This window comes from Saccharomyces mikatae (assembly GCF_947241705.1).
Source record: "Saccharomyces mikatae IFO 1815 strain IFO1815 genome assembly, chromosome: 15".
Lineage (NCBI taxonomy): Eukaryota > Fungi > Ascomycota > Saccharomycetes > Saccharomycetales > Saccharomycetaceae > Saccharomyces > Saccharomyces mikatae.
This window is the reverse complement of record NC_079270.1, coordinates 588,646-609,228: the sequence shown is the minus strand read 5'-3', so window position 1 is coordinate 609,228 and position 20,583 is coordinate 588,646. Positions and strand designations below refer to the sequence as shown.

General features: G+C 36.9%; 9 protein-coding genes and 1 non-coding gene across 10 annotated transcripts; 7 read left to right on the top strand and 3 right to left on the bottom strand.

Moving 5' to 3' along the window:
* Positions 1-550: 550 nt before the first annotated feature.
* On the top strand, positions 551-1,120 carry SPP2 (spliceosome ATPase-activating subunit SPP2; the record flags this gene model as incomplete). The annotated part of the gene is made up of 1 exon (XM_056225783.1): positions 551-1,120. The coding sequence occupies one exon, from the start codon at positions 551-553 to the stop codon at positions 1,118-1,120; it is 570 nt and encodes a 189-aa protein (XP_056079568.1).
* Positions 1,121-1,315: 195 nt separating this feature from the next.
* Positions 1,316-3,187, bottom strand: MDM32 (Mdm32p; the record flags this gene model as incomplete). The annotated part of the gene is made up of 1 exon (XM_056225782.1): positions 1,316-3,187. One exon carries the CDS (start codon positions 3,185-3,187, stop codon positions 1,316-1,318), a length of 1,872 nt encoding a protein of 623 aa, XP_056079567.1.
* A 474-nt stretch (positions 3,188-3,661) lies between these two features.
* On the top strand, positions 3,662-4,486 carry PNO1 (Pno1p; the record flags this gene model as incomplete). The annotated part of the gene is made up of 1 exon (XM_056225781.1): positions 3,662-4,486. One exon carries the CDS (start codon positions 3,662-3,664, stop codon positions 4,484-4,486), a length of 825 nt encoding a protein of 274 aa, XP_056079566.1.
* Positions 4,487-4,741: 255 nt separating this feature from the next.
* Positions 4,742-7,117, top strand: ELG1 (Elg1p; the record flags this gene model as incomplete). Its single annotated transcript, XM_056225780.1, has 1 exon — positions 4,742-7,117. One exon carries the CDS (start codon positions 4,742-4,744, stop codon positions 7,115-7,117), a length of 2,376 nt encoding a protein of 791 aa, XP_056079565.1.
* A 386-nt stretch (positions 7,118-7,503) lies between these two features.
* THI80 (thiamine diphosphokinase) lies at positions 7,504-8,463 on the top strand (the record flags this gene model as incomplete). Its single annotated transcript, XM_056225779.1, has 1 exon — positions 7,504-8,463. The coding sequence occupies one exon, from the start codon at positions 7,504-7,506 to the stop codon at positions 8,461-8,463; it is 960 nt and encodes a 319-aa protein (XP_056079564.1).
* A 1,541-nt stretch (positions 8,464-10,004) lies between these two features.
* On the top strand, positions 10,005-10,076 carry Smki_15.trna15G. Its single transcript has one exon. It is a non-coding gene; the product is annotated as a tRNA-Gly (tRNA).
* Positions 10,077-10,416: 340 nt separating this feature from the next.
* LSC1 (succinate--CoA ligase (GDP-forming) subunit alpha) lies at positions 10,417-11,406 on the bottom strand (the record flags this gene model as incomplete). The annotated part of the gene is made up of 1 exon (XM_056225778.1): positions 10,417-11,406. The coding sequence occupies one exon, from the start codon at positions 11,404-11,406 to the stop codon at positions 10,417-10,419; it is 990 nt and encodes a 329-aa protein (XP_056079563.1).
* Positions 11,407-11,874: 468 nt separating this feature from the next.
* ARP8 (Arp8p) lies at positions 11,875-14,496 on the top strand (the record flags this gene model as incomplete). The annotated part of the gene is made up of 1 exon (XM_056225777.1): positions 11,875-14,496. The coding sequence occupies one exon, from the start codon at positions 11,875-11,877 to the stop codon at positions 14,494-14,496; it is 2,622 nt and encodes an 873-aa protein (XP_056079562.1).
* Positions 14,497-15,143: 647 nt separating this feature from the next.
* On the bottom strand, positions 15,144-17,432 carry SFL1 (Sfl1p; the record flags this gene model as incomplete). Its single annotated transcript, XM_056225776.1, has 1 exon — positions 15,144-17,432. The coding sequence occupies one exon, from the start codon at positions 17,430-17,432 to the stop codon at positions 15,144-15,146; it is 2,289 nt and encodes a 762-aa protein (XP_056079561.1).
* Positions 17,433-18,089: 657 nt separating this feature from the next.
* On the top strand, positions 18,090-20,108 carry RUP1 (Rup1p; the record flags this gene model as incomplete). The annotated part of the gene is made up of 1 exon (XM_056225775.1): positions 18,090-20,108. One exon carries the CDS (start codon positions 18,090-18,092, stop codon positions 20,106-20,108), a length of 2,019 nt encoding a protein of 672 aa, XP_056079560.1.
* Between the last annotated feature and the right edge of the window lie 475 nt (positions 20,109-20,583).

The following is a 20,583-nucleotide window of genomic DNA, read 5'->3' as shown; positions in this document are numbered from 1 at the left end:
TAAAATATGATTATAAAATGTAAGCAATTAAAGAATGAGTTAACTATGTGTAGTGTGTTCTTTCTCCAAACTGTTTAGCTATAAAATTATATTAAACAGGACACAGTTATTTCTTAATTGGATTACAAATACCAATTTCAACTTGTAAAAACATAGCAAGAGGTCTAGCAGAATACCTTTAAAACCCAGATTGAACAAGCATCATAGATTTTTTTATAATCTCAATTGCGCTACACAATCACTTCATACCCACCTACACAGAATACGGAACATGAAGTAATGCTAATAAACAGTTCAATATATAGAAACAACTTCGTTGTCAAATTACCCGTTTCATATTATTATTAACCTATTTAGGCCTGGCACACATCCACTTAGGGTGAAAGATACTGTACTTTCCCTATCAGTTAGTCGGGCGCTATACATTTGTTACCCGGACAAATTTAAGAAGAATATGCTAGTAGAAAGACCGTTTGATGATTGTCACTTAATAGGTGTCAGTCAAAACGAAGACGTGCAGGAAGGCAAGATATAGAGATAGGATGTTGAAATGAATAAAATCTCACTCAAATTAGGAAACAAGAACTTGAAAAAGAACATCACCAAAAAGGTAAAAAAAAAGAGCTCTTCCCAGAAGGTTAACCTATTTAACTGGGAGAATGCGGAAGTAACAAGTATTTCGCATAAATCTCAAAATAAGATAAAGATTCAAAGTATTGACAAATTCGATCTTGATGAGGAATCATCTCTCAAAAAAAGACTAGTAATCAAACTGAAGGAAAATTCAAATGCCAAAAAAAACGATACCTCTTTGGTGGAATATGTCACTGAAAAAGAATACAGTGAAGTACCTTTCGAGGAGTTTGGAGATGCACTACTCCGAGGTATGGGATGGGAAAGCGATGAGGAGGATGTTAAAGGAGGCAAGGAACACAACAGCAAAAAAGACAATGCAGATATCTCGCGGATGCACCCTGATGGATTGGGGATTGGTGCTAAACTAAACAAGGCAATAAGCGTGAAGGAAACAACATTCATGCCTGTCGTAAAAATCGATAAATCGACGGGCGCCAAGGTTAATGAAGATAAAAAAGAGAACCTGAGTAACGATATGGCTTGAATATATAATTTAAAGTACTTACTATCTACATATTATATTTTATGCATGTTGCTAAGGTGACATAATTGGTATAGCTATTTTCGGTTTATTTATTCACTTCTTTTTTTTTTTTTTTGATACTAATATTTTAATTCTGGTTTTATGGTAGTTGTAATGCAAAAAGAGGGTTAAGTCTATATGTTATGTGAATAATGGTCAAACCATGGCACCAAATCCAAACAACAATAACTGTGATGCAAAGGTTGTACCCCATTGTTTCATCCAATCATTTTTGTTTCTAAACTCCCAGTCTTCTACTATTTTAGTTAAGTCGACGTATAATTCCATAGTAATTTGGTCTAATATTTGATTGATGTTAATCAGCTGTAGGTCTGACACGTTTTTGACCATCTTACATCGTAAAACAATCTCATTAGTGTCGTAGTTTGGTTGATTATGAAATTTTATGATTTCCTTAGTGGAATTGGAAGTGACCTTTGTAGTTAGCGGATACGACTTTCTTTGTCTATTAATCGAGACATTAGGCGAGCTCCAGATTATAGAGTTCTTCAATCTTTCGTTCTCTGTAAACTCCTTTAGTATAGGATTAGCCATTCCTTCATATGAGTTAATGAATGTTATAATAGGTTTCAATTCATCTAATGAAACAATACTATCTCCCGTAGACAATACTGGAGGCTCCTGAGGAAAAGTTGTTTTCAAGTCTCTACAAGTTACCTTTAAATCCACCACTGCGTACTTGGATTTCGATGATAGATGAGAAGTAGAGTTTGTTAGCATTATATCAGCCAGTATCTCGACTTGGCCGTCTTTTAACCAATTGAATTTTCCGTCATCGTTAAATTTCAAATCGTTGATGTTAATAAAGTTCAATCTTAACGTTGTTATATAATTGTGATCATCCTGGCGAGTTACTGTTTGATATTTTCCCTCATTATTATCGATGAAATCAAATTTTGACGTTGTCATCTTTTTGTTGTTGCTATTTTCAATAACTGCTGTTAACTTTTGTTGCCTCTTGAATAAGTTGAAAAGAGAGTTATTTATCGAACCAGAAAATGACTTGGCATTCAGAACATCAGAAATAAAATGGTCTAATCTAAGCTGTGGTAAAGATAAATTATAAATGGAAAATTTTAACATTGGGGTTTCTGGTTCGCTCAGAGATTGCTTCAAAAAAATTTCCGAATCTGTAATTTCAATATTATTTGAAAGTTTAACAAAATTCTCACTTTTTAGATCACCTTGAAAGGAGTTTATCAAGCTGATAAACCTGGACAAATCCAAGGAGCCTCTGATGCCATATATGGAAATATTTGAAATCAATCCCTTACCAAGTAGCCAACTTTTCAAAGAAACGTTCAGGTTGATGTGATGAAACTTTAAGTCCAGGTCTAAATCTTCATCCTTTATGTTTAACCTTTTTATAAGTATTGAGTTTGACTCCCAGTCTGGAGATAATACAACCGCTGTTGAAGTTTTATCTTCCGGAGAGAAACTTATCTCCAAATCTTGGCCAGAGTGCTTATGGTCCTTCAACAAGAATTTCAGAAGCTTTTCATAAATTTTTTTTTCATGAATGTATTCTTGACTGAAAACAGAATTGACAACGAAAAGATAGAAGGAAAAGAAAGTAGTAGTGCTCAGTATAAGCCATAAAATTTGCGACAATATCAACCAAGAAGCTATAATACTTATCTCGTTCATAGAGAACGGCCTGTTATTTTTAATAAGAATCCACTTTACATTGATTTTGAACCTCTCTTGAAAATTTTTTGCGTCTGCTAAGAGCGATTGCTTGAACTTTCGCTCATTATTCTTTCTTAGTAAAATGGTTTCAATATTGGAAGCTTTGGTAATTAACTTATCATTCGTTGGGAACGACCGTATAAATCTTTGAGAAATCAAACATTGAACGGGCAATAGGCTCTTATAAGGCGCTATTGAAGATCTACAATTTCCACGATTAGCAACAGTGTAAGCACGAACAAAGTGTTTTATGAGATGACTTGTAATCGGAAGCAATGTCCGCTTTACTGTGACGGTCCGCAAATGTGTGGACAGCATGGATTCTATAAGCCTCCCTCCACCTGATTTTCTTCTGGGGCCTTTGTTTTAGAATTCTTAATTCAATTCATATGCTTATGTATATAGTAAGCTTAATGTGCATCCCCTCAGAGGAGAGTTCAAGTTAAGGACCACTTAGAACCAATAACGGGAAGTGAAAATTGAGAAAAAGAAAAAGTGACAAAAATTCCATATACCTTCCTACGAAAATAAACCTAAGTGGTGAAATAAGGGCATATGGTGAGAAAAAAGGGTTAGAAAAAAATGCGTTACTAAAATGTTAGGTGTGAAATAAAGCTATGCTATCACCTAGAACGGCAAGTATGGGCTTTAGAAATAAAAAATTTTTTTCTTTTATTATCATTCCGATGCTCATCACTAAGTAAGGAAAAGTGTGCAATAATACTAAGTAGTAGTAAATAAAGTATTCCTGTTTAGCAGAGATAAAAAATTGCACTGAATCTAAAATACAAGATGGTTGCACCCACTGCTCTAAAAAAAGTTACCGTGACAACAACGGGTGGTGAAGACAGCAGCAAGAGTAGAATTATAGGAATAAGTAATACTGAGAGCATTGGGGATGATGAAGATGAAGATGTTCTATTAGATGATGCTAGCGATAACACAGTAAAAGATGAGGGAAATAACGAGGATGGTAGTCTGAAGATGCGCGAATCCAAGACCGTAGTGGTGGATGATCAAGGGAAGCCTCGCTTTACTTCAGCTAGTAAAACACAGGGTAACAAAATAAAGTTTGAATCGAGGAAGATCATGGTTCCACCACATAGAATGACACCGTTAAGGAATAGCTGGACTAAAATATATCCTCCACTGGTAGAGCACTTGAAGCTGCAAGTCAGAATGAACTTAAAGACCAAATCGGTGGAACTAAGAACGAATCCTAAATTCACAACAGATCCGGGTGCACTGCAAAAAGGTGCTGATTTTATCAAGGCTTTTACGTTAGGGTTTGACTTGGATGATTCTATTGCATTATTAAGGCTAGATGATCTATATATTGAAACCTTTGAAGTAAAAGATGTCAAGACTCTAACGGGTGACCATTTGTCTAGAGCTATTGGTCGTATTGCCGGCAAAGACGGTAAGACAAAATTTGCCATTGAAAATGCGACAAGGACAAGAATAGTCTTAGCAGACTCTAAAATCCACATTTTGGGTGGGTTTACTCACATTAGAATGGCCAGAGAATCTGTCGTAAGTTTGATTTTAGGTTCGCCTCCAGGTAAAGTTTACGGAAACTTACGTACGGTCGCATCTAGGTTAAAGGAACGCTACTAAACGCGTTGAGTACCTTCCATCAATTGTACAGTATATATCGTCTCATAGCGAAATAGAGTATGTAGTCCTTTTCTTTTTTCTTTCTTTTTTTAAGATGCCAGACGCGTAACGTTAGCGGTGATAAATAAATGAGTTTAGTACAATTGACCTGTTGATAATTTTATGCACTAACAAGATTCACCAACCACTTTAATTGTGCTAGAATCGCATGAATACCAGATTATCGACCCTTTGAATCCAAAGAAAGTTTTCCCAATGAAAAGACACGTGTCTTTACGTGACATATTGACAGGTAATAAGAAAAAGGTGAAAAGGCAAGAGGCTCTACAAATTACTATTGATGAGGAAAATAATACTGAATCCAGCGCTTTTGATGCCAAAACAATCAACTATGACGATTCTTCAGTAATATTACTAAACCATTCTATGGTCAAACCGATTGAAGCCACTTCTGCTAGTCGCAAATCTGCGAAGGAGTTTTTGATGATGAAACGCACCAAAGAAAAATGCGATGACGCAAACGATGATCTTATTGTAATCAGTGACAAAGGTCCCAAAAGTGACAATAATTATAGTGAAAATACAATCTCATATGAGCTAGAAGATGATATCGCGATAATTTCCACATCGAGAATCAAATCATCGCTTCTTAAGGAAAGGGCCCCTAAACTCAAGAACTTACTCAAGAAGGAAACAATTGATACTTTTAAAAGATTTAATAGTATTTCCAAACTAAAAGAAATAGAGCCACCGTTACCACTACACCAATTGACCTGCCCTGATGATGATGGCGAACTGCCGGATAAGCCCATTAATATTCCACTTCCTTTCCGGACAACACCATCACTACATCATGATTTTCTCTCTAGCGACTACGAAACACTGAAAGACAATAATTTAGCATCCAGTATTCCCATCCATTACCCAGCCCCTAAATTACTTGGTGCAAATGTCAAGAGGAATACAACCCTTACATGGCCACAGCTGTTCAAGCCAGTTACACTGAAACAGGTACTAATTGAACCTAAATTGAAATCTCAAATTAAAAACTGGATTGCGACATCATTTCATATGCTAGAAAAGCCTACTACAAGGAAGCGCTTACTAAACACAATCACTTCGAGTAAACAGCAGGGTACTGGTTCTGAATTTGCTAACTTTATTGTGCCTGATTTCATAGAAGACGAAAGTCTGCGTGCAAATTCCTACAAAAATGGCGAAACAAATCCTAACCTAAGCGAATTTGTACCACTAATGATATTGCACGGCAATTCAATAGGGAAGAAGACACTGATACAAACAATCATGAGAGAAATTGCTGGCGACGATAACTCTCATCAGATATACGAAGTTAACTCAAACGTGAATAGGAGTAGGAAAGATTTACTTGATACCCTATTAGATTTCACCACTACACATTATGTTAAAGATTCCTCGAAAAGGAAATATGATTATGGACTTGTTTTATTTAATGACGTTGATGTATTATTTAAGGAACATGACAGGGGATATTGGTCAATGATTAATAAGCTGTGCGAGTTTTCCAGGAGGCCTCTGGTATTGACTTGTAAGGATTTGTCATTAATTCCTAGTGAGCTTATTGCATTGACAATTGAACAAAATTCTCTGTTTCATGCAAAAAAAATTAGTACATCATCTGTGCATGCGTTTTTAACAAAATATTTGAAATCCCTTGAAATCGAAGTTTGTGATGATTGGCTTCATGATATGATAAAACATAATGATGCAGATATAAGGAAGTGCTTGATGTCTTTGCAGTTTTGGTGTGTCAATAAAAAGAGTGATTTGATATTATCGAAGAGCAGAATACGGACCCCAACATTGATCATGGGTTCGAATATGGATGAAATGTCACAATTAACTGATCTTCTATCCCTAAATGATGTTATTGGCCAGGCAACGCGAAACCGTTCAATGGTAAAACAAGAAATAGATTCCACCACAATGACACCAGAAAAACTTCATGCTTTCCAGGATCCTAATATAGATGATGAAATGAAACTGAAATCTGATTATATGATTGACTATAACTTGCATTTAAATGACCCTGATAGGCAACAGTTACTGCCGTTTGAATTGAATATTCACCAGCATATCCAAGAACAGCTAGAGGCTCAGCCAAATTACTGCCGAGAATTGACACCAAAAATTAATAAAGAATTACTCGTCAACAAGTTCAAAAAAATGACTGAATCCACAATCAATTTTCTAGGTTCGAGAATACCAAGGTATGACCAGTTACAGTCGACAAGAAGAACGAGAAATTCTAGAAAAATTTCTGATACACTGAACCAATTTAAAGGTATTTATAACGTCGATGCTCTAAATGAAAATGCTGAGCTTTATTTACTGAGCAATACTACTCAACAAATAAAAGCGGAAATTAATCCTTTTGTTTTCGAAATTGCCAAAAGTGATGCCAATGTCAAGGATGAAAATAAGCAGATATTTGAGTTGCACAGCGAACATGTATCAGAAAGGCGATATAAAGACTTAGTTTACCAGTTATCACAAGACGGTATTCTAAAAAATGTATGGTTCAGGGCCGATCCAAGTATAGTAGTGAGAAAATGGGACCATTTACGCTCGAAGGTTTCAAAACATGATTGATGTCAATTCGACTACGAGATTTATGTACATCAATTGAGTACTCTAGGTTTATATAAGCGTAAATGTATACTACGGTAGTGAAAGAAAACTGCATACCCCTTTATATATTGATAAACTCCGCAATCATGTGTTAAGCAATTACAGCATTCTTACGACTTCTAATAGTTGCCTTAAGTTCCTTAGAGTGCATATTTCAGAATAGCGAAAAACGCAAAATATGCGCAAAATAGAAAAAAAGTAGCTGATGGGAATAACAAAAGGAGTAAAAATGGAAAGGGTTTATAAAAGTACTTGGCTTTTTCAATGTTAAATTATGACATAATTGAGAAGTATTGTATACACTTATTGGTCATAGAGAAGCAAAGAAAACTTTGAGTATCAATATTATGACTGAAGAGTGTATTGAGAATCCTGAACGAATTGATGTTAATGCTGACTTAATTAAGGCCAGAAATGAAACGAACTTGAAAGAATTAATTCACCCAAATGAAGGTAATAATTCAACACTACTTATACTGAACCAAAAAATTGATATTCCCAGGTCGTTGTTCTACAAAATTTGGAAACTCCATGACCTAAAAGTCTGTGCAGATGGTGCAGCGAACAGATTATATGACTACCTAAACGATAACGAAACCATAAGAGTCAAATATCTTCCTGATTATATTATCGGTGACCTAGATTCACTATCAGATAAGGTTTTCAATTACTATAAGAAAAACAGGGTAATTATCATTAAACAGACAACACAGTATTCGACTGATTTCACGAAATGCGTGAATTTGATTTCTTTACACTTCAATTCACCAAAATTTCATGCTTTGATATCGAATGAAGACAATTGTCAACCAAACCATGGAATCGAGCTAGAAAAAGGTATTCATACATTATACAATAATATGACAAAATCTTTGGTTTTTTCGGAAGTGACTCCGATAAGTTTATTAGCATTAGGAGGCATTGGTGGTAGATTTGATCAGACAGTTCACTCAATCACGCAATTATATACCTTATCCAAAAGTGCAAGTTATTTCAAACTTTGTTATATGACGCCGACCGACTTAATATTCCTAATCAAGAAAAATGGAACTTTGATTGAGTATGACCCTCGGTTTAGAAACTCTTGTATAGGAAACTGTGGACTGTTGCCTATCGGAGAAGCTACTGTAATTAAAGAAACTCGTGGTTTGAAGTGGGACATTAAAAATTGGCCAACTAGCATTGTCGACGGAAGAGTCAGTAGCAGTAACAGATTTGTTGGACAGAAGTGCTGTTTCATAGATACCGAGCATGACATCGTTTTGAATGTGGAAATATTTGTTGATAAATTAATAGATTTCCTATAAAGCAAGACATACTTCAATAATTATTCGGCCATATTCCTTCCTTCGTCACTCATCGGATGCGATCTTCTAAAACTATATGGTCAGTAATTGTAACAAGTAGGCTTTCTAAATGAAAGCAGGATAAAAAACTAAATGAACTGACTTAATTTGGCGTATGTACTGTAGTTAAAAATCAAGGTATAAATTGTCCCTATACTCATTTTTCAACCCCATTATGCTAAGTGTGTAAACCTTGAGGTCGAATTATCTAAATTATAAAGGAGACAACCCTATGTATAGACAAATACACAGTTTACTTTGGAATAAAAGTTATCTTACTATATTAAATGTCGTCATGAATTGACTGCTCTTGTTCTTTCGTATTCACTGTTATAATAAAGTTGTTAAGAATTTGTAAAAATATTTCCTTTTGAAAAAACAGGTAAATTTTGAAATAAATGTTAAGATTCCATTTTTGATTAACGTAATGTTATTATGTATACAGAATATACTGGAAGTTCTCCTCGAGAATATAGAATCCATTAAAGGGAATCGATAATTTTACACAATATTTCATTTATTTATTTTGCTTGTTTTAATTTGTTTTATACATTGTTATTGTTGGAATAAGTGATTGCAACTATACATTTATTAGTATAAATTGAAGTAGGAAAATTCTAATAATAGAACTTCCTGCATTAGTAAGATAAAGATTGTTGTAATATATATCAACTATCATCTACTAACTAGTATTTACGTTGCTAGTATATTATCATATACGGTGTTAGAAGATGACGCAAATAATGAGAAATAGTCATCTAAATTAGTGGAAGCTGAAATGCAAGGATTGATAATGTAATAGGATCAATGAATAACAACATATAAAACGATGATAATAATGTTTATAGAATTGTGTAGAATTGTAGATTCCCTTTTATGGATTCCTAAATCCCCGAGGAGAACTTCTAGTATATCTACATACCTAATATTATTGCCTTATAAAAAATGGAATCCCAACAATTACATCAAACTCCACTATTATCTCAGTAATCACTTATTCCAACATGTGTCTTCTTCTAATAGCATATATGTGTTGATAATTAGTAGTTTAGTAAGTTGTAATAATTAAGAATAGTCGTTCCTTCTTAATCTATATAAGAGAGGTATATAAAACACACGCTGATTGGGTGTATTAAACCAAAAGGTTCAGACATAAATCAGAGTGTTGATGATAAGAATTTAGTGTTAACTCATCTTCTTATATACTAAGTTCTGGACAATTAATAGATCTTTATCTTATTAGTGCAGGAAATTCTATAATTAGAATTTCCCTACTCCATTTAAATTGGTATCACCATAAGAATGTTAGTATTAATTTACTCAAAATCATTAGTATCATGTTAAAGAATGTTCGTCATCAACTACAACAATTTATATGAATAAATGTATAGTGGTAATCACTTATTCCAACAATATGATACTGTTGTTGGTAACAAAGTTACTAGCAAATATAATTTGTGGGACTTAGTTTGCTTCAACAGCCAAACCCAATTGATTGAGACGCGCAAGTGGTTCAGTGGTTAGAATTTATGCTTCCCAAGCATGAGGCCCGGGTTCGATTCCCGGCTTGCGCACAGATATCCTAGATAAAAGGAATTCTGGACAGCTCTGATATTTATTAGAAATATCTAATGGACTCCTCCTGTAGTATTTTTTTTTCCATCGTAATTAGATAGCCCTTTGGGTATAGCGTTTTTAAAAAGAACACTAATAAATATACTATTAAAAGATTTCCTAGTAGAATTTATAAGGATAAATGAATATATACAGAGGGACAGATTAGCATAGAACGTCAGTAAAAGCTGCAAAAAAATAAATAAATTGGCTCCATACTTGTTTAAGGGACATCCGAAGGGACATCTGAAGCATTGAAATCTTTCTCTTCACAATCTGTTGTTTCCCTTCTTAGTAAAATCATTTATATTTGGCAAATTGATCTAGTAAAGCTTGACCTAAGTATCCTGGAGATTCGACGACGGCAACTCCAACATCCCTTAAGGCTTGTTTTTTAGATTCGGCATCAGTACCGGATCCTTCTACAATGGCACCTGAATGACCCATTCTAACACCTTTCATTTGACCGGCAACAGTTCCGGCAATAAAAGATGCCACTGGCATAGGATTGCTTCTGCTAAAGTTGTATTCTTTCAAAAATTGAGCTGCCTCGATTTCGGCTTTACCACCTATTTCACCCAACATAATAATACCTTCTGTGGTTTCATCTTCTAGAAATAACTTCAGGGCATCAATGAAATCAGTACCAGGGAACGCATCACCACCCATACCGACAACTAAAGATTGGCCAAGATTAGTTTTAGTTGTTTGTTGAACAGCTTCATACGTTAGAGTTCCCGATCTGGAAATAATACCGATCTTACCAGCTTGGAAAATTCTTGGAGGTTGGATACCAATTCTCACTTTTGTTGCTGGATTGATAATACCAGGACAATTGGGCCCAACTAATCTTGTTTTATCTTGTGTTTGTAACATTTCTGCAATATATAACATATCATGTTGGGGAATACCTTCTGTGATACATACAGCCAAAGGAATTTCAGCTTCAATAGATTCTTTGATGGCAGCAGCTGCAATTGGTGGAGGAACAAAAATTGCACTTGCAGTAGCGCCAGTTTCCTTAATTGCGTCCTTTACAGAGGCGAAAACAGGTTGGCCTAAATGTGTCTGACCCGCCTTCTTTGGGTTCGTACCACCAACAACATTCGTACCGTATTCCTGAGAGATACTGGCATGAAAGGTACCTTGCTTACCTGTGAAACCCTGGAAAATTACCTTTGTGTCCTTGGGAAGCAGTAAGTTCTTGATCGTCTTATCGTAAGGAATAGACTCTCTGTGGAAGTGACGACAGACCCTCAAAGACGCCTTTGAAACGGAAGATTTTAACATTGTTAAACTGAAAAGAAAAGGGTTGTAACTGACTATTCTGTAAAACTGAACGTATGTGGAGTAATAAGTAACAAACAGGACAATAATTTAGGGGGAGTCCTGGCCTCTTTTCACTTCTTATATTGCTTAAAAGAAAACAATAGTGGTACAACTATATATGTGCAGCGTGCTGGGAACAACTCTCGAGCAAGAATTATTGACTAAAAATCACATAGTCCTGAAGAATGACATTATCATCTGGAACTGCGTCTCGAGAAACGCCGTTTTTTATTTTTGTTTTTATAGCAACGACTTTGAGTCCGAGGTTGGGGTAGATCCGTTATCCAGCCGCTGGTTGGGCCGTGCATGACGACTTTCTTGAGAACTGGCATTAATATAACAAGATGGTGAATGCCTATAATATGAGCATTTCATTTTAGACTCTTGATCAAAAGCATTATAAGTACAGGAATACGAGTGCACTTCAACATGTCGCAAGAAGAAGCTGAGTCTAGTATCGTTTATGAGGAACCAATTGATATTCCGTTAGATGATGATGACGATGGAGATGAAATGGAAGAAGAAGAAAACAACGTACCATTGAGCAGTCAGGCTGATCAAGAAGTTGAAGATAATGATTCAGACGATAGTGTCAATAATGAAATTGGATCGGAGACTCCCAGAAGTGTTACAGGTCTTTCTGCTGACCCAAGAGACGTCGCAGAAGAAGAAGAAGAAGAGGATGAAGAGGGAGAAGAAGAAGAGGAAGATGAAGAAGAAGAGGACAATGATGACGAAAATGAAAATGAATTGGAAGATTCTAGGGATAAGAGGGCACAACCTACTGCTCAAACTAGTAAACGGTATAAGAAATATCCAAAGTTAGATCCTGCAAAAGCACCTCCTGGAAAGAAAGTCCCTCTACATCTTTTAGAGAAAAGAAGACTCGGCCGTATTAAGGCTGCTGAAGAATTTGCCAAGACGTTGAAGAAAATTGGAATTGAAAAAGTGGAGGCAACCACTTTACCTGCCACTGGTTTGTTTCAACCTTTAATGTTAATTAACCAGAAAAACTATTCATCAGATTATCTGAAAAAAGACGATCAAATATTTGCCCTTAGAGATAGAAAATTCTTGAGAAATAATAATACTACTCAAGTATCGAGTACCAATACACCAGATGTTATAGATTTGAAAAACTTGCCTCACTCAGAAGCTAATACAGCATCACTTAATGAAGAAATAGACTTAAACGATTCAACTGCCACCATTGTGATACACCCAGGCTCTAATTCTGTGAAGATTGGATTTCCCAAAGATGAACATCCTGTACTAGTTCCAAATTGTGTAGCAGTACCCAAAAAATGGTTGAATCTTGAAAGCAGTGAGAATGATGAGATTTTTTCATTGCAAAGAGAGCAATCGGAAAAGTTTCACAGCATAAAGTCAGATATGGAAAAGAATTTCAGAGAACGTATGAGGTATTACAAAAGAAAAGTGCCAGGGAATGCTCATGAACAAGTAATTTCTTTTAATGAAAACTCCAAACCTGAGATCATTTCAGAAAAAAATGATCCATCTCCCATAAAATGGATCTTTGATGACTCGAAACTATACTATGGTTCAGATGCATTGAGATGCGTCGACGAAAAATTCATCATTAGAAAACCCTTTAAAGGAGGCTCTTTTAACATCAACTCACCATATTATAAATCATTGGCGGAGTTAATCTCGGATGTCACTAAACTTTTGGAATATGCTCTCAAGTCAGAGACTTTAAACGTCAAGCCTGCCAAATTCAATCAGTACAAAGTTGTTTTGGTGATACCAGATATATTCAAAAAAAGTCATATAGAGACTTTCATAAGAGTTCTTCTCACTGAGTTGCAGTTTCAAGCAGTCGCTATTATTCAAGAATCATTAGCAACCTGCTATGGTGCTGGGATCAGTACTTCCACATGCGTAGTGAATATAGGTGCTTCTGAGACCAGGATTGCTTGTGTTGATGAGGGAACAGTTTTGGAACACAGTGCCATCACTCTAGATTACGGCGGAGATGACATTACGAGACTATTTGGCTTATTTTTATTACAAAGTGACTTTCCTTTACAAGATTGGAAGATCAATTCTGAACATGGCTGGCTTTTGGCTGAACAGTTGAAAAAAAACTTCACTACTTTTCAAGATGCCGATGTAGCCGTTCAGCTATACAACTTCATTAACCGTTCGCCCAATCAACCTACTGAAAAATACGAATTTAAATTGTTCGATGAGGTTATGCTAGCACCATTGGCTCTATTTTTCCCACAAATTTTTAAGTTAATACGAACTTCCTCTGACAAAAATTCAAGCCTAGAATTTCAACTACCTGAATCACGTGATCTCTTTACAAATGAATTGAATGATTGGAACTCTTTGTCACAGTTTGAAAGTAAAGAAGGAAATCTGTATTGTAATCTGGATGATGATCTCGAGATCTTGAAAAAAATACTACAGGCTCATAACATGATCGATCAACTTCAAGATAAACCTGAAAATTATGGTAATATCTCAAAGGAGAACTTTGCACCCTTAGAAAAGGCTATCATCCAAAGTATAGCAAATGCATCCATAACTGCAGACGTGACAAGAATGAATTCGTTTTATTCAAACATCCTCATTGTAGGTGGTAGTTCTAAGATACCAGCTTTAGATTTTATTTTAACGGATAGAATTAATATCTGGAGGCCCTCTTTGTTAAGCTCGGCTTCTTTCCCACAATTCTACAAAAAATTAACTAAGGAAATCAAGGATTTAGAAAGCCATTTTGTTAATGCCCCTGACAAGACGGAAGAAGAGAACAAACTGGTTTTGCAAAGGCAAATTAAGGAAAAGGTTGTAGAAGAGCTGGATGAGCAGCATCAGAATATTGAGAACCAAAATGGTAACGAACACGTTTTCCCAATAAGTATAATTCCGCCCCCACGTGATATGAATCCTGCTTTAATAATATGGAAGGGTGCTAGCGTTTTAGCTCAAATCAAACTTGTTGAAGAACTGTTTATTACCAATAACGATTGGGATGTTCATGGGAGCAGAATCTTACAATATAAATGTATTTTCACGTATTAAAGCAAGAATTTGGAGAAGGTTTTTTTTCATTAAATTTGTATTATCAATGAACCAAAAATACTGATTTTCACAGCGGTGTACTTGGTAAAGATCTTTATAGAGGGAAGCAGTGAAAAACCTCCTGTATGCTTAGCTATGATAAAATTAAGCACAGCCAAATAGTAATGAAATTGGCGTATTCTTCAAACGCATTGATAAAGGACGAGGTATCGTTTTATAATGATTGTTTAATAGCAAATATATACATATACATGTGTGTGGTATATATATATTTATAGAATTATTGTACAGGAAGTTTATCGAAAGGTGCATTATTCTGTTTACGAAACAATACTTAATACCTATTCTACGTGACGCATTGGAAAGAACAGGCGGTATTATGATACGAATTGAAAGGCGGAAGGGGAAAAGGAAGGGGGAAAGTGAAAATGGAAAATACAATGTTAATGGGGGCAAACTTAATAAAACAACTACCAGAGTTGGCAAAAATAGAGTTATAATGACGAGGATTTGCAGAAGAAAAAAGAAGTGAATAGAATAAATAGTGATAAGTACTCCTTCAGGGTACCTAAAATGAAATGAAACAATGGTAGTAAGTTAACATACGTTAAGTGTTGAGACTTGAAAGATACAAAGGCTAGTCAAAATTACATCTTGACCTTTTTTAGCACTGGAGTAGCTTTTTCTTCAGTTTTAAAATCAGTACTAGACGCGCCGTTATCCTCTCGATTAAGTAATGAATAAACAGCACTCCCATTTCTTTTACTATTGTCAGCCTCATCAGTTTCCTTAGCGGCAACCGTAGCGGAGAAAGACGGTTGCGGTACTTCTATAGAAGATATAGATTCTGCATGTGATATACTTGATCCGTGATCGACGTTCATGGGAGAGTTTATTAAGTTTGAAGAAACAGCAGGAAGATTGTCCATGTTTTTTGGAATAGGACCTGTCAAAACAGATGAATCTAATGGAGTTGTTGGATCTGGGGCGCAATTAGCAGCCTTGCTTAGCGAGCGAAGTAGTCCCTGTTGAGAGTAGCGAATTGGAGCTGGGTTGTTGGCAACTAAGGTAAGAGAGGAGGATAAGGACGTACCAGAAGTACTGGATTTGAGGGAGTTTCTAGGTTTAGGATATAAACTATCTTCATTCAAAGATGGCCTTGGCGTCAATTTCAAAGGACTGTTTTTTCTATCATTGGGCAATGAGCTTGTGGACCCGAGACTTCTCATTTTTGGTTGTGAGTATAGTCTCGTTGTTGGTTCATTGATGGGGTAAATTGGACTCGGAGCCATGTTTTGAGGAACAGACTTATTGTAGTCACGACCAGGTGGGTTTATATTCATGATAGGATAGTTCAATGGAGCTTGGACCCCAACACTAGCTGCGGGAGTTAATGGATCCATGAGAACACTATTGGTTCTCCTAGTGTTGCCTGGTTTGTTGGTATTCTTTGACGCAAAGGGATTGTGCATCATTTGTGGGGTACTGAAAGTATCTGCGTATTGTGGAGGTAATTGTTGGATGGGTATTGGCTGGTGGACAAAGTTTGGCATGTGTGTTGGTTGCTTCGCATAAGTCATATATTGTTGTGGTTGCGCCTGCGGCTGAGATTGGTACTGCACGAAAAGTTGCGAAGGTGGTACTGAAGACGTATTGAACCTCGAAGGAATGTTCGTGCTCGAGGAAGATTTCTGTGGCACATACTGGTTGCCTGGAGGAACCATCACATCGTACTGAGATTTGGGTGCATACGCAGATATGGATGCAGGCGCGGGTGCAGGGGCGGTAGCAATAGCGTTGGAATTGATAGCATAGAGAGAATCTATTGTACGATGCGCTCTTGACATAACGTGTTGTTTGAACGTAAGCATATCGTTTTCGAACGCTTTAAGCTGCTTTTGGTGTTCCTTCACGATATTTTCCGATTTTTTCTTGCTCACATTCTTGAAGGTGAAACTTTGTGAACAGAAACTGTGTTGCAAAGATATGAAATGCTGCATGGACTCTATAATCTTAACCATATCGACATTTATGTCCTTTAAATGTTTGAGTGCTTCATCTTGAAAGCTTGGTGGCTTGCTTTGTTCTTGCATGTCCGGGTTATTGTACTCCAGCGCACCATGGCTCAAGTTTTCGTAAGTTACATGAGAGTTGTTGAAGCACTCGGGGATAGTGTTATTGGCGCTCGGAATTTGCGGAACGAAATTACCAAAGGCACTGGAACTGGTAGACGGGTCTTGAACAGAAGAAGGCCTTGCTCTTACACCGGAATCTGTGTCATAGTTTTGATTGCTAGAATTTTTCCTACTGTTGATGGAGGAGCTGTTGCGCGAGGAAGCTCTTCTCTTGATATGTTTAAGCCCTTCAATGTCACCTTTCTTGAAAATTCCAGAACTGTGCTTGAATTCCCAAATTTTGGTGGGGTTACTCCTTTCCTTTTCTTGTACACTAACGCCGTTGTTTTCGTCGCCACTAGTGTTCTTATTGCCACTGCTATCATCATTAGTATTGGCCTCGTCGCCGCCATTAGTGTCGTTGCTGCTATGATCGTGCGAAACCTTATGAAAGCCATAGATGTTCAACTGTCTTACAAAACTTGTAATATTAGTGTGCTTGAAATATGTAGCCAAAGCCTTACTGAACCGTTCCACTGGTTTGATCATGAAAGACAATCCCGAGGGTGACCACCATATTAAGTCATGCAGCGAGTCGTCTTCCAAAATCTGGTAAAGTTTATGGATGAATATCGCATTTTGAGGCGGTCTGGGCCCTACCAGCATTTTCGACCCATGTTTCTTAACATCTTCGGAAACATCGCTACCCTCAGCGGCGGGATTGGCTATTTCAACTGCTGCTCCGCCAGTACCAACACCAGCTCCTCCAGGAGCTGGTGTAGAGGATGGAACTGGCGTTGAAACTGTTCCCTCTTCACTCATGTCTTTTTTCTTGTATATATAATTCCTGTATGCTGTCTTAGGACCCTCTGGATGTATCGATTAGTGCACAATACAATTTTTTTCTTATATATAAAGCACAATGTTTCTTTGTATGTCCCTGTGTGTGTGTATATGTGTGAATTTTTTTTTTTTGAACCCGTCACTCTAGCGATGAAGGTTCACTTTCAATCTTTTTCCCTGCTTTTCTTGCCAAGCTGTCTCTGAAATTTTTCACCTCACCGGTTTGAATCCTTTATAAATGTGTGACTTAACTAAACTTTATTATTTCACTGTGCGTTGTGTCACTTATAACAACCCTAAGTGTGCACTCTTGTGTAAGTGTTTAAAAAGACGTTCTTCTTGCTAGCTGAAAAAGTTTATGTCGAATAAAAACGTCTTCTCATGTACTGAACATCTGTTTTTCCGCCGGAGATGCAGCGATGAATGCGCTGCCAAGGCACCTACGCCGGGCGGGTGATCTCTGAACGAGCTGGCCGCAAGTAAATGGTAGTATTATTGAAAGGTATTACTACAAACTTTCAAGGGCGTGTCAAAGATGAACAGAAGAAAAGAAGAGAGAAAGGAGAAGCTGAAAAAGGAACAGCTTTTACCTGTATAGAAATTTATAGAAATTGTTTTTTGCTAGGTAAAGTTTAAATGATGGATAATCAGGCTGTAAAATCACTTCTAGAAATGGGTATTCCACACGAAGTGGCTGTGGAGGCCCTCCAGAGAACTGGTGGAAACTTAGAGGCTGCAGTTAACTTCATCTTTTCGAATGAGCTGCCAGATCAAGGTAGTATGAGTACTGAGAATAACGTCGAGCTGCCTAGGATTTCTGAGAACAGAATAATGGCTGGCAATTCTTATGATGTTCCGAATAACGGGGAACAGGACGTTGATATGCCAGATGTTGGTGGTGTCGATGTTGACTATGATGATGATGAAGATATAACAGATGACCGTAGCGGTTCTAATAGCACGAATGAGTACAGACGTGCTGCTCAGGAGTACGACCATTACTCTGTATCGGAGACATCTATACCTCCTCCTTCTTATAATATAGTACAACACAACGAGTTCAAGTCAACCATGGACGACCCCACAGTTGTATTGCCGTTACCTTTAAATTCGTTAATCGAGAGTTATTTTGGGCTGTTTGCACTGCTTGTGTCGGTTTATTTCCCACACGTCTTTTTGAAACCGGACTTCCAGGACTTGAACTTTAGGCCGGACTGGTTCAAGGGCACATCATTCACGGAGCCTAAGTACCGCATTGCCTACCGCGAGGCGGATGATGGTTCTACCACATCAGATATTGTGCTAGCCAGTGGTCCAAGTGATGAGTTACAACCACACCTGCTGTGGCAGTTGCAGAAACTTATCTCAGTGGTTAATACACGGATGTGTGAAAGAGCATTTGTCTCGGCCAAGCTGTTTACGTTGTCGTTAGAACCGCAATTAAAGTCCAAGTTGGCCAATTCTGAGCACCTCTACGAAGTGCTCCCCGCATTCATCAAGTCATTAGCCGTGGATCTAGAAATGTGTCCAGGAATTAGAGACCAAGAGACAAGAAATCTGTTTATATCTTCTGCCCTTCACACGCCGAACAAAAATGAGCCTCCGATGGAGACTTTCTTGTCTCTTTTCCATTTCCTCCCTGAGGAGTACGATTCCAACTTATACAAAATGTTTAACGTTTTATTGTACCCTGAAGAAGAGGAAGAAGAGGAAGAAGTAATTCGTAGAGGTGGGACTGGGCAAGAAGAAGAGAGATATGTGGAACCGGAGAATACATTGAAGGAGGTGGCCCCTGTATTGACAATACTGTTCAATGAACTGGAAACTAACACGGAATCAGTGACTCTCCCAAATGGTGTAGATATGCCACTTGAGTTCTACCCTCAACTTTACACTAAGCGTTGTAAAGATCAACTAATTAGACATATTATTTCTAAGAGAAAGCAAGCTCGCGTCAGGTCCAGATATCTGCTCGAAGAGATTAGCGCTTTGAAAAGTTACCAAGGCAAAAATACATTCACCATCTTGGAGTCGACGCTAGCTTATCTTCAAGAAAGCCCCGATGATGCTAATAACGAAGCTGCAAGCCAAATTGCGTCATTGAAAGACACATTAAATTCTATGAGATCCGCTAAAATGGAGGAATATAAGGATTTGGCTTCCAAGTTGCATGGAGAATGGAACCTTTCGCATCCAGAGACTCATATAATTAACACTGCAAAACAACTGGGGTTGATCGAAAATCCTTACGTTCTCACCATGGCAGCAATATCCCCATATTCATACTTCATCAGAAACAGGAACGGAGTGTGGTCCTGGATACAAAGTAATACATTAGGAACAGAATTCAAGGTAAACAAATGTTCCTCTGCTTCCGTTGTTCAAGAAGCCATTAGACATGGCACGAAGTACGCAAGTGAAATGCCGCTGATGTTTATATACTGCGAGGAGGGTAAAATTCCCACCGAAGAAGTAGTCGAGAAAGCCTTGGACAGCAATAACGGTTGTTCGAAATTTGCTAAGGATGATCAGAGTTCTTTAAGAACTTTACATTCGCAATTTATCGATGGTATCGACAACGCTGAGCAAAGCACTGACAATATTACTAATAGTAACGATTATGATAACAACAATGACCTTGACTCTGATGATTAGATAGACTTATATATATTCTTTACTTGATAAATATCATCCATCTTTTCGTCAACGTTCCATTTTTTCAATTGTTTCCAGATTGTCTAATTCTACTAGTTTACGTTTTCAATACTATAGAAACTCCGCTCAAAGGCTACTGCGCCCGCAATCCGAAGTATTCTATTTACGGCCATATATCAGAAACTAAGGATGAAACAAAAATAAAAAGATTATAGATAAAAGGAAGTTTTCAATTTCAGATTTGTTATTTAAAATAATGACAATCCTTAAACGTGATATACTTCTGTCTCAAACACTAGAACACTAAGTTGCTCTTCCTATACTCTTTCCGTTCCCTAATTCACTTCAGCTTTAACAATAGCCCCTTCTGTTTTTATTCTATCTTCAATTCATTTTACTTTTATCACTTCTTATTTTCAATTTTCAGGCTCTGATAGTACTTTTAGTTTTTCAATCCATTGGAGGCTTTCTTTCT